The 12,848-nt window shown below is 47.0% G+C and overlaps 1 protein-coding gene across 1 annotated transcript; it reads left to right on the top strand.

The window, feature by feature from the left end:
- The first annotated feature begins 5,261 nt into the window (after positions 1-5,261).
- On the top strand, positions 5,262-12,107 carry CYP1B1 (cytochrome P450 family 1 subfamily B member 1). The gene is made up of 3 exons (XM_079326334.1): positions 5,262-5,798; positions 6,548-7,564; positions 9,203-12,107. Exons 1-3 carry the CDS (start codon positions 5,779-5,781, stop codon positions 9,813-9,815), a joined length of 1,650 nt encoding a protein of 549 aa, XP_079182460.1. The 5' UTR covers positions 5,262-5,778; the 3' UTR covers positions 9,816-12,107.
- Positions 12,108-12,848: the final 741 nt, after the last annotated feature.

The following is a 12,848-nucleotide window of genomic DNA, read 5'->3' as shown; positions in this document are numbered from 1 at the left end:
CGACTCCCTGCAATTCTCTACTTGCACAGAGTTCCCTTGACTGGAAACTCTGGGTTCTCCTTCACTTATAATTTTACTCTATTTCAATAATCTGGTGTGAAATTTTCTATCCCCCTGCCAAATCCATATTTTACATTGCAATCTTTAGAAGTGTTCTGTCCAAAACCAGTTGAATAAACAAGGAAAATAAGCATTCGTGTTAAAACATGAAGGGGCATTTTCTTGGAAAAAATTTGTCTGATGCTCTAATGCAGGGACTTGACATTCATCTGGGTAATGTCTTCTCTCCCAGATTTGTGACTTGTGCTCTTCCCTTGATAATTCACTCAAATTTGGTCAAATGTCCAAACTCCGAATAACTGTATTTTGCATATTCATAGTAAAGGCTTTGCACAGAATATGCTTCTGCCTGTGAGGTAATAAGACTTTGTTTCTAGTTGCAACCCAGGACTGTTTTGAACTAGCATACAAGTGAGCATACAAGTGCACTGGCATTTTCTAAACTGACTAATACTAAAATCTTAGAGCTAATAAAGCAATTGCACTACAAAGCTTTTAGCACTACTACTAATACCACACCCAACAAAGTCTAGAAAACAAAGGAGAGATATATTACTGCTTGTTAACATGATAACAATATTGGTCATAAGCAATAATTTTAAACTTTGAAGTGACCTAGCACATCATAAAGGCTATAAGGTTCAGATACTTCAGTGTGAAGATGGACATTGGCAACACAGCTCTTGGTTCTGCAAATCTCAAAAACAGTGTGAGGATGCAGAGCTGCCAGCTGTCTCTGGGAGTCCCCCCCTTGCTGAAGCAGGAGAGTGAGCAGGCACAGCAGTTTGCCCACACATCACATTTGAGCATAGGTTCAATAACGCACACCTTGAGCAGTGTCTAATCTTTCCTAAATGTCATTTAATCCACTGCTTCAGACTTCTTTCAAAGCACTTTAAAAGAATTTGTACAATGTCAGTAGAAAGACACACAGAAAATACCATGAGGATGAGGGCCCAACAGTTTGTAAATCAGATTTTGCTCTTTTGCTTTGTAGCAGAAGGCAGTTTAAAAAGGCTCCTCAAAAGGTATCCACAAAGGTATCATCTCTGTGCTTTCCTCTCAAGAAAGACTAAGCTGCATGGTTTCATCTAATACTGTCAAGAAAAGACAGCAAAGTTTGGAAAGAAATACTGCAGGAATCAGGCAAATTTAGAAGTTTCAGAATCAAGTTTTATGCTTGAATTAAGCATAGCACCATGTCCTCATTTCTGTAATCATACCTGTGTGTTGCCTGTGTGGAAGCAGACCACAATGTATGCCTTTAATTTGTAAGTAACATGAAAAATGCAAACAGATGGAGAGGCTACAATTCAGTCTACCGCTGAGCTGAGCCCCAGCAAGTACTGGGAGGTTCCTTGCCTGCCCACAGCAGCTGCGGGAATTTGGCTCAGAATTAGAAACCAAATTTAGGGTTTTCAATAGCAAGGCAGAATTGAAAACGTGAGCTGGGAAGTCAGTGGGAATGCAGGGAAGAGTGAAAGTCCAAAGAAAGCTGCAAGTTAATGAAGGTTAAGAATGTGATATGCAACCATAAATACATATGCTTTAAAAAGCATACCACAAATGCTTTATTTTAGGCCACAGTGGCCTAAGTAAATAATCCTGAATCGTGGAGCTGCAGCTGGCTCCTATATATGCCTAGCACTCTGGGTAGACCTGAGGATGTGGCTCCTTCTATTTTGCTTAAATCTCCTGCTTGACATGACCAGAAAGCTGCCAAACTGAGCCAAACCAGGAGCCTGCATCAGAAATGATGTCACCACCATCCACACTTGTGGTGCTGCTGTCTCAGACTGGCTCAAGCACTGAGCCCTCAGTACAGTGTAGATAATCCAGAGGAAGCAGGGACATCTCTGGATGCAGATCAGCAAGCACAGATGGTGACCACAGAGCAAGCAGCCACGAGGTGGTTCAGTGTCTGGACTGAACATAGATCTTCTGCTCCAGATCTGAAACTACTTGAAGAATAATGGTAACCCTGCATCACATGGGATCACCACATAAATGAAGTCTGAGTGAACTGTTGCAAGCATACAAGTTTACAGGTTCTTATTCTGATTGTAGCAGTGGTGATTTTCCTGATTTATAGTATTGAGACTAGGGTTGAACACTAGAGGTACATTAGTGCATCTGTACAATTTTAAGCAGCCTGAAACAATAGGATATTGCACTTGGTTACATTTCCAAATGATTTGTGTTTTACAGTTATGCTACTTGTTTATTCATCTTGTGTATATATATATATTCATCTATTATGAATATATCATATATTCATATTATAGTATTGTGCAACACTCAGAAACAGACAATCAGAAACAACATTGCCAAGAATTTAACAAAGAATGGCTTGGATCACTCTACAAACAGTAAACAATTTGTACAAGCTCTATGCTGAAGCAATCCCAAGATAAAACATTGCTCAACTACTCCACCTTGGGATTTTGTAAAATTAAGAGAGGGGAGGAAAAGACCCATAGTCACAGGTATGGGAAAGACAGGAATCTAGTGTGGGAGGGCACTCCATGGAAAGATGCAAAAGGAACAGGTAAGAAAAGAAAACAGAGGAAGGTCAAGTCCATGAGAAATTCCATGAGGATTTATGAGCAGCTTGCCAGTATCCAAAACCAAAGGCAAGAAAAGACAAGGGCTGCCATGGTTAGAAGCAAAACTAAGCATTGGGTCTTCAACACCTGATTTAGGCAAGTATTTCTTAACACTTGTAAAAGTCTCTTAGGGGTTAAGGAGCTTTCTTGGAAGAGGGGGGACTGTGGCAAACATAAAAATTCTCTCTTAAAGGGCAAATGAAGCTGCTCTAGGTTGTGCAATTCCTCCTCCTTTATCAATTTTTTACCTCCACAACAAGGATGCTTGTCCATATACAGAAGCAACATTTTTTTCATAGTCACAGAGGTACTGATATTCCCCACAAACCCTGCATCTGGCATTCCTATCAAATCAATCAAGATTTTTAAGAGATTAGGCCTGAATTCCTCTCCCTTAATCCCAAACTGACTCACTTGTAGCCCTTCAACTCCTTCTCTTTTCCATATATTATATCAAGTAGGATTTTCTAGACCTCAGAAATTATTCATTTTACGTGGCATACATTTTCAGTGATTCAGTCTTTAGTGCCTAACAAAACTAAAAAATCAGGAATCTGGGACTGGTTTCAGTAGGACCTGCATCTCAATTAAGTCCCTAGAACTGGGAAAAAAAGAACATACATTCTATAAGAGCAATTCTGAACTCCTATGCTTCTACAAACAAAAGAGGTGGAAGAATAAATATAGAGATGGGCAGGAGGGTAATTTGTAGAATATAACAGAGATCAAGGTCACACAGAATCAGAACCTAAAAATTTGGATTAATATTTCGTGTATACAGTCAAAAGAATACTCAGATTGTAATAAATGCAATAGGGAGCCAAAGCTGTAAATAGTACAGGGAGACTAGCTGGTGCTATCACCATGGAAGAATATATCTAAAATAGGTTTTATTTCTTTTCCTATAGTGACAGAACTCCTGAAGACCAAAGAGAAGTGAAATAAGAAATAATTGTTTCCTTACAGCATTAAAAAAAAAAGTACCAGGATTTATAACTCCTAGGCTCCTGCCTTAAATTTTGAGTTTGCAAGTCATAATAGTGGAAATGTATTCTTTTCTCTATACTTCATTCAAGGAGCCGGGAGCAATCCAAGAGGAAAAAAAAAAAGGGTTTAGGGACTTAATGAAAGCTGGAATGCCTGGAGTTTAGGAGAGTTTTTAACACAGTCACCAAGAAAAGGGCAAATTTACCTGCTGGCAATAAGAAATGCCCAACCTAGATAACTGATCCAATCTAGTGCTTACCACCCAGATCCAGTGCCTGGAACAGATTCTGTTCAGTGGCAAAAGATCAGTGCCACATCTTTTTCTGGAACTTCGCCAGAAGACATCCATGTCCCTTCTTTGGCATGCAACAGATGAAGGAGGGAGTGGTGGCAACTTTTCCATAGCTAAGTGAAATTTGGGTTCAACCTTCTGAGAGTGATGGAGATATCAGAGCACCCTAAGCTTAGTCTAGCAGGGATGGAGCTGTCTTTGCTCTTTTTTGAAGACAGGGTATGTGTGCAGGATTCTTCCAGTTCACCCTATAAGTGGGGCTAGGAAAGGGAAGCTTGCTTTCCCCAGCACTGCTCAGAAAAAAGTGGTTTTGACACCTCTGTTACTTGGCAGTGACAGGAAGAAGCTCCAAGCCAACAGAGGATCTAAAGCTGATGCTAGTCTGAGCAAGAAGGAGCATCGTGGTCTGGAAGAGTCTGAGACAGTGACAACAGGCAGGATTACACTTTTTAGCAAAGACAGAAGCAGTAGCAGCCTGGCCAGGACAGGGCTCACACCCTGAGCTGGGCTGACTCCCAGCATCTAATTTTGTCTAATCCCTAAATGCTACCAAAACATCGTATTTTCTTCTCATGACGTGACTGCAGAGAATCTGAAATAAATGTTGGGTTTTCATATTTTTCTTGTTACTGCAAAAATGGCAAGAACAAAGCAAAGGCATTCTGTTTTCTTGGGGAAGGATTTCCTCCATATCTGGGGGTTTTGCAGTCCCGCTTCCCCCGGGGCGCCGGGAAGCCTGGGGGGAGCTTGGAGCGCCGTACCCACACGCGTCTCGTCAGCTCTCCCAGTGCGGGCGGAGGCGCCAGATTTAAGAGTAAAAAGGCGCCGTAAGCGGGAGAGAAGCGAGCGCAGGGCGGAGGCGAGGCCGGAGGGCACCGGAGCCGGCGGGGGTGCGAGCTGCCCGGCGCTTCCCAGCCTCCTTCTCCCCGGAGCTGGTGTCAGGTATTGCGAGGAGGGGTAGGGGCCCGGGGAGGAGATGGCTGGAGGCTTTCCAGCCCCGGCTCACGCAATGCTAACTCCGCACGCAACGGGGAGGCGACAGGCGGAGGAGGGGAAGCTCTTCGGCTTCCTCAGCCCCTAAGATGCAGGCGAGACTTCGCCTTCCGACAGCGAGAACTGCGAGTCCGCCTGCCACCCCACTCCCCTCCCGGCACCTCCTCCGCTAAAACTTTTGGCCCCGGCCATAAAAGCATCCGCGGCTCAGCCGCTCCGCTTGGCGAGGGCCCAAGGGCAGCTGGCAAATAACTGCGACCCCTCAAGCCAGGGGACGGGCCAGGCAGCGGCGATTTGCCAGTGGGGCCGTCCGCGTCCCGCCCGCACCGCGCCGTGCACCGATGATGCCGGCGGGTTTAAAGCCGGAGTGGCGATGCCAGGCGCCCAGAGGTGGCGGCTGCGGTTCCTGCTGAGCCCGACAGCAGCGGACCGTCCTCTCCTCGCCCATTGAGCCGCTCGCCTTCGCTCCCTGCAGCGGGCTGGGCTGGCTCTGTCCTGTCCCCGCAGCCCAGCAGGCGGGTGGGAGGGAGAAAGAGAGGGAGGGCGCGCATCAGCCCTCTCGCTCCCGGTCCGCGGTGCTGCTCGGGGCAGGTGGCTGCCTTGGGGCGAGCTCCGAAGGGTTAAAGAGCTGGGAAGGTGATAACTGCGCTGGGATCGGGCGCAGCTGGCATTTGCCTGCACATGACCTGCCAAGATCCGGGTGACAGGTACCGGGGCTCTTAATGAGTTTCCCAAAGGCTTGGATCTGAACACCGTCGTCGCCGCTCTCCTCGGAGCCGCGCTGTCCATTACAGCTGCCGCCGGCTGCACAGCTCTTCTCCATACTGCCCAAGGTCTCGGATGGAAGCAGAGTGCAACAGGTCAGTTCTGCTACAGGAGCCCGCCGCTTATTTCATGCCTTCATCCCCTCGCTGCTTCTGAAAGGCTGGAGCAAATGGTAGGAGCGGGCGGTCCTTGGGCACGGGGATGGGAAGGGGGACCAGTCAACACTGCCACGCAGAGCCCTTAGGCATTCTCCACAGCCCATCCCGGGGCGGCACACCGCCAGCCTGCGATGCCACGACGGGCCCGAAGGTGCGGGGAGGAGGGAAGGGCTCGGGACGAAGAGGGTTCCGTGGCAGCATGAGGAGGTTTCTCCAGAGCAGCGGGAAATTCCAACAGTGGGGCGCGTAACCCGTTTCTCGCAGGGGATTTTTCGCCGGGGGCAGGGATGTGCAGCGCCGGAATTAACCTGTCTCCAGCGCACGTCAAGTGCCTGCATCTGCGAAGGCTCGTCAGGAAAGAGCATCCTCCTGCTTCCCACTGTGCCTCTCTCAGCCGTGACCTGTTGGATCTCCCGCTGAGAACTTTCCCTACTCGCCCCCCTCCACACACGACTTCGATCTCTTATTAGGAGCTTGCCACTTGTTTATCGATTATCGCTTGTTTTTCGCACAGGATTTAGGCACGCGAGGAGCGCACAGCAAGGACTCCGAGCGCTCGGACGGCTGCCGGCGCTCCCCTCCGCCACGCCAGCGCGCCCCGTCGGGGCTTCCCTTTGCCCGCGGGACCTGAAGGTGCCCGCACCCCGCGGGGACTCTGCCCGCTGACCTTTCCCTTTCCCTTGCAGCATGGCCCTTGAGAGGCTCGGGGAAGCGCTGCGGGGCATTCCCCCGTTGCAAAGTTCCCTCCTGCTCCTCCTCTGCCTGCTCGCCGCCATCCACTTGGGCAAACTCCTCCTGCAGCATCAGCAGCGTCGGCGGCAGGGCCAGCGCCGGGCGCCGCCTGGCCCTTTCCCCTGGCCCCTGATCGGCAATGCTGCGCAGCTGGGCAGCGCCCCGCATCTCTCCTTCGCCAAGCTGGCCAGCACCTACGGCGCCGTGTTCCAGCTGCGCCTGGGGCGCTGGCCCGTGGTGGTGCTGAACGGGGAGCGCGCCATCCGGCAGGCCCTCGTCCGCCAGGGGGCCGCCTTCGCCGGCCGCCCGCCCTTCCCGTCCTTCCAGCTGGTGTCGGGCGGGCTCAGCCTGGCCTTCGGTGGGTACTCGGAGCTCTGGAAGCTGCACCGGCGGGCGGCGCACGCCACGGTGCGCGCCTTCTCCACGGGCAGCCCGGCCACCCGCCGCCTGCTGGAGCGGCACCTGGTGGGCGAGGCGCGGGCGCTGGTGGCGCTGCTGGTACGCGGCAGCGCCGGCGGCGCCTTCCTCGACCCCACGCGCGTCCTGGTGGTGGCCGTGGCCAACGTGATGAGCGCCCTGTGCTTCGGCCGCCGCTACAGCCACGGCGACGGCGAGTTCCTGCGCATCGTGGGGCGCAACGAGCAATTCGGGCGGGCGGTGGGCGCCGGCAGCCTGGTGGATGCGCTGCCCTGGCTCCAGCGCTTCCCCAGTCCCATCCGCGCCGCCTACCGCGCCTTCCGCGACCTCAACCGCGACTTCTACGGCTTCGTCCGCGGCAAGTTCCTGCAGCACCAGCGCAGCCTGCGCCCCGGGGCTGCGCCCCGCGACATGATGGACGCCTTCATCCGCCTGCAGCGGGAGCAGCCGCGGCTGCAGCTGGAGCACGTGCCCGCCACCGTCACCGACATCTTCGGCGCCAGCCAGGACACCCTCTCCACCGCCCTGCAGTGGCTCCTCATCTTCCTCATCAGGTAGGGGCCGGCGGAGGCGGCAGCACACCGGTGCGCCCCACCGGCCGGGATGGGGGGACATGGGAACCGGCCCGGGGTGCGAGCGCCCGCCAGCCCCGGGGAGCCCCATTTAAACTGCGCCGCGTGGGCAAAGGCGCTGTTGGAGCGCTCCCGCGGCGGGAGCAGCCGGCCCGAGCCAGCGCATGGAGCTCCGGGTCCGGGCGCAGCAGGCGCGGCCCCGGCAGGGAGCCGCCGTCGGGTCGCGGGTCTGCGAGACCGGGCAGCGCCGGGTGCCTCGGCGGCCTCTGATTAACTAACACGGAAGCTCTGGGAAACCTGCCAGAAAGAGATAAGGGAGTATAAAAGAAAAGAAATCCCACCCTACTCAGGCGGTCGGGTTAGGGTGCCTAAGGAGAGGCTGGCAGAAAGGCAGCCGAGTAAAACCTGAAAGTAACAGATTTTAGCAGGTCAAGATCAAGGAGATCATAGGAACAGGATAACAACCGCTTAAGCACGATAAAGAGTTCGTGCACCGGTTTACAAACCCGCTATTATGCTGAGCTGCCGCTGTGTGTGCCTCCCTTGCCATTGCGTGACTGGGCAAGGCAGACCCCTTGGGCAGCCGGCGGGAGCGCTGCCCTGGCACCGGGCATCCGCCGGGAAAACTCGGAGAGGGGAGGTGGCTTAAGAGAAGGTGCCACGACACTGACTCTCTCGTCTCTCCTGGCTTCTTCTTTCCTCTGCATAATTTGTAGGCTTATGCAAATATTATCTACCCCTTCGCTCCTCGAAAACCAGGCAAATATCTAACACTCCAGCTAAGGGTGTGATGCCCAATGTTCACATAACTTTTGGGTTTCTCCCCATGCTGTTTTCCCAGCATTTGACATGTGAGTTTGCTGCAGGAAGAAAAAGCAAGGATGCAGAAGCCAAACTTAAATACTTGAAGCAAATAAAACCTCTCAGGCAGAATGTGTGCTTTGAGATAAGCAGAAGATGTATTAACATTTTGATCTTGTCTGGTTACTGTGTAGCCTTCCAAACCGTTCATACCTTAAGACAGTAATCCTTAAATACATTACAGAGAAGACGTAATTTAATATTAACTAGAAAATGTCTTCTCAAACTAAAAAATGGAATGTTCATAAAGCCATTCTGACCATTTAATAATAGGGATTTTTTTTTTCTAGTTTAGAAACCAGCAGGCTTCCAAATGTATGAAATATGTCTAGTGATAACAAACTCCATGCTAACTTTTAAGTCATGTATAGAGTTGAAAAATCAAATTTTTGTTCCCATGGAAAATAGAAGAGACAAGTAATTCTAGTTTCAGAATTAATTTAGAAAAATTGGATCAGAATATTCAGTTTCAGCACACTTTAGGTTATTGTTATTTTTCATGTTGAGAGTTAGTTATCTGGGATATTAAAGTAAAAACTGAGCAAATCTAAAACTACACCAGTGCATGTGAAGTTTGTTTTTTTTCTCAAAGTTTTCACCTGAGGTCTACACATTCCTGCAATATATTTAAACTCTGCTCACACAGCATCATTTAGGATAATGGTGGGATTCTGTGAGAAATGTTTACAGCAAGGATTATTTGTAAGAAAAATCCTTTGAAAGTATTATACAACACACACATCTTGCTTTAAATGACAGGTATCCGAAAGTGCAGGCTAAAATGCAGGAAGAGGTGGATAGGATTGTTGGAAGAGACCGTCTGCCGTGCGTTGAAGATCAGCCTCACCTGCCCTACATCATGGCTTTCCTATATGAATCCATGCGTTTCAGCAGCTTTGTGCCTGTGACTATCCCACACGCCACCACAACCAACACCTTCATCATGGGCTACCTCATTCCCAAGGACACTGTCATCTTTGTAAATCAGTGGTCAGTGAATCATGACCCAGCAAAATGGTCCAACCCGGAGGATTTTGATCCAACAAGATTCCTGGATGAGAATGGGTTCATCAATAAAGATCTTACTAGCAGCGTGATGATTTTCTCGCTGGGAAAGCGTCGCTGTATTGGAGAGGAGTTATCCAAGGTGCAGCTCTTTCTCTTTACCTCCATATTGGTGCATCAGTGCAATTTTACTGCTAATCCAAACGAGGACCCTAAAATGGACTTTACTTATGGGCTGACCATTAAACCTAAGCCATTCACCTTGAATGTTACGCTTAGGGATACAATGGATTTGCTCGATCAGGCTGTCCAAAGACTGCAAGCAGAGAAAGCAGCCAGTGAAAGTCAGCTGTCAGCAAATGCCTAAGCAATAAACCTTGCATCTACAGATAATCCCCCCCTCTCTTTTTAGACTTCTGTAACTCATAGATTGTTCTGGTGATATTTTTGGTATATAGCCAATATTACATGTTATAAAAGCATGAAGAAAAGTTGCACAAGGTATAGAATTCAGTCATTTTTTTAATTCTAGAAGGAGAGCCGGGGAACAATATATTAAATGATAAAACATATGCAATTTGAAAGTAAGCCTTTTCTTTTCTAGCTTGTTCACAGAAGTTGTCATTGAAAGTGCTTTTTATCTACTGACTGGTTCGAGCATCTCCAGGCATTGTCTCTATAATCCTTTCCATGTCTCCACACACTATGCCTTAACTCTAAGTTTGCCTTCAGTGACTGCACATTCAGAAGTGAAATCTCTTGTCAAAAACAAAAGCAGCTGCTCAGAACGCTGCAGCCTGCTTCTGAATTTACTCTGCTGGAAACTGCCACAGGCTGATGGCAGCTCTGGTGTTGTGGCTGCTGGGATGTACGTTAATGTCTCAATAATAAATGTTCACATGATTTTTGGTAAAATGGCAATGTAAAGTCTTGCCTTCAGCATTCCAGAATGTTTACATAAATGCCTAAAAAAATAAAAGTTTTGCTTGTAAACATGTTTGAAGCTAAAATTAATGCTTTATATGAAAATCAACAGAATGTCCTGATACAGTAACTTTCCATAAAGTTTTGCCAGATCAGAATTTCTATGTCACTAGATGGCAAGGGTGATACAAATCATATGCTAATCTGTTCATTATCATGTTCACAAACAAAGTATTTGAATTTGATTTATAAAGGTGTAGCTGAACTTTTTTTTTCTTTAAGAAGGAGTTAATATTGTTTTCCCTAAGCAATTAGGCAAATCCAGTAAAATCCACACTGGCCAAGGTATGTACAAGTGAGATTGGGGGGGTTATATTAAAACATTCATGCCACAAGCCTCAAGTAAAGCATAGACCAAATATACAGCAAATAATACCCCTACTCACTAGTCATGCTATTAAGTTGAGTTATTTAGTGTATCTGAAAATCAACCATGTACTTTTAGTAGAATTTGTTTGGAACAGTCTCAGAAGGAAAAGTAATGTTACATGTCCTAAAGTACCCATTAACTGAACAAAAAGTACTTTTAAAATATTTGTGAGGCAAAGTTCCTAGGTTTGTTTTTTGTTTGTTTTTTTTTTTTTAAACACCTATTATTTTAAAGTGAAATACACGTGAAACTTTATGGAATTGTACCTCCGGCTAATTGTTTGTATATACAAAGCTGCATATTTCTCTAGAAAGCAAACAGCTCTACGTCAATGCCTGATTTGAAAAGATTTGGGCACTTCTTTGGAGCTGCAGATGGCCTTCAATGACATATGAAATCCATCAGACATGAGAGTACCTCACATGACTTGCTGTGCTCAGCTGAGTACCAGATAAGGTATTAGATTATTAGAAAAACAAGGGTACAGCACTGCACAGCAGAGTAGCTCTGCTGAGACCTAAGCAAGTAAGGATTTGCACAGTGACTTCCAATAGACAGCCAGTCCTAGTCATGCTGGCAGCAGGGACAGAGCTCCTACTGACGCTGGGAAGGGCCAGGTTAACAACACAGTCCTGATCTTAAGTACAAGCCTCGCTACTGATTTTAAAAACCTGAATCAAACCTACAAGCATTGCTCTGTAACCCCACACAGTGATAATGTACCTCTTTAAAGTCTCTGACTTCATATGACATCTATCATCTGTTTTAGAGCTAAAAAAAGCTTTCTGCTAAATACATGGAGTAACCTCAGGTGTTTTTCTGAATTATGCACATATCTGTGATATCCCAGAACTTAGCCTATATCTGTGAAAAGCTTTATAAGATACTCAGCATTTTCATATGGAGATCTACATTAGATCTAGCAAGACAATTTTTCTTGTACCTGTTTAAGTGCTGTTATTAAAAGAAATAAAGTATGTAACCTACAGCTGAATAGCTATTCTAATGCAAGGATCATAAATTCAGATTTTAATAAAAAATGGCTTTTGCAATTTTTTAGCCTTCCAAAAGCTTTAACTGTGCATTAGCTACTAGTGTAAAATCCATCCACACTGCTCATGTCATTCAGGGGCTACACACTTTATAGCTGTTGGTCACATAATGCCTCATGTAATCTGTGAAGTTACTCAAATTTAGTAGCACCTATTTAGAATGTATGCAGTCATTTAGCAAGTTAAATTCTATGGTCATTTTGAGATGTATTGTTGTGTTACCAAAATACTAAATAAAATTATTCTTACACTACCATTGCTTAGTTTATATACAGCTTTCTAACATCAAGATAACAAAAGTTATTATTTCTGATTTGGAAAGTATTATTATTTTAGATTATTTAGATTAATCTTTACATCTTTTTCCCATTCCTGGATTTTAAGGTTTTTCCTCCATGTTGCCCTTACAATTTCTCAGATCTGTCTGCCTTTCATACTTTACCATCTGTGTTCACCTTCCTAATGCTCCTTGCTAAGAACATTCCCTGCTGCTTGCCTCAGCATTGATCTGAATTCTCTCATGTCCTTTGCTTTTTTCTAATACCTGTTAATCTCTCCTCAGCCTGTACAATCTCCTCTGCTATGTTCTTCCCTCTGGCATTTCATTTTACTTTCCCCTCCCCTATTTTCAAGACCACAGACTGGTTTTCCTTTCTCTTTTTCCCTCCTATATAAGTGCTGGTATCTATATACTTCAGACACTGGGGACCAATTCATGCTCTTTTGGCCTGGCTGTATAGTCAGGAGTGCCAGGAATGGAAATCTCAGGCCAAGCAGGCCTTGACGTGCCCTTGAAGAGCAGCCTCTCACAAACTGAAGGCAATCCCATGGTGAAGGGTGGTTGTTACTGCAAATGTAAAACATTTCTTCATGATAAAGCATCTTCCCCACCCCTCAGTCTTCTTTTCCTCTGTCTGCTACACAAGCCTGCTTACTTCAGAGCTGTTTAGAAATGACCACATTTTCCCTAACCCCAAGGGAGTCAAGCAAGAGC

This window comes from Erithacus rubecula (assembly GCF_903797595.1).
Source record: "Erithacus rubecula genome assembly, chromosome: 2".
In the NCBI taxonomy this organism is placed as follows: Eukaryota; Metazoa; Chordata; class Aves; order Passeriformes; family Muscicapidae; genus Erithacus; species Erithacus rubecula.
Note: the sequence above shows the minus strand (reverse complement) of the source record. Positions and strands in the feature narration are given on the sequence as shown.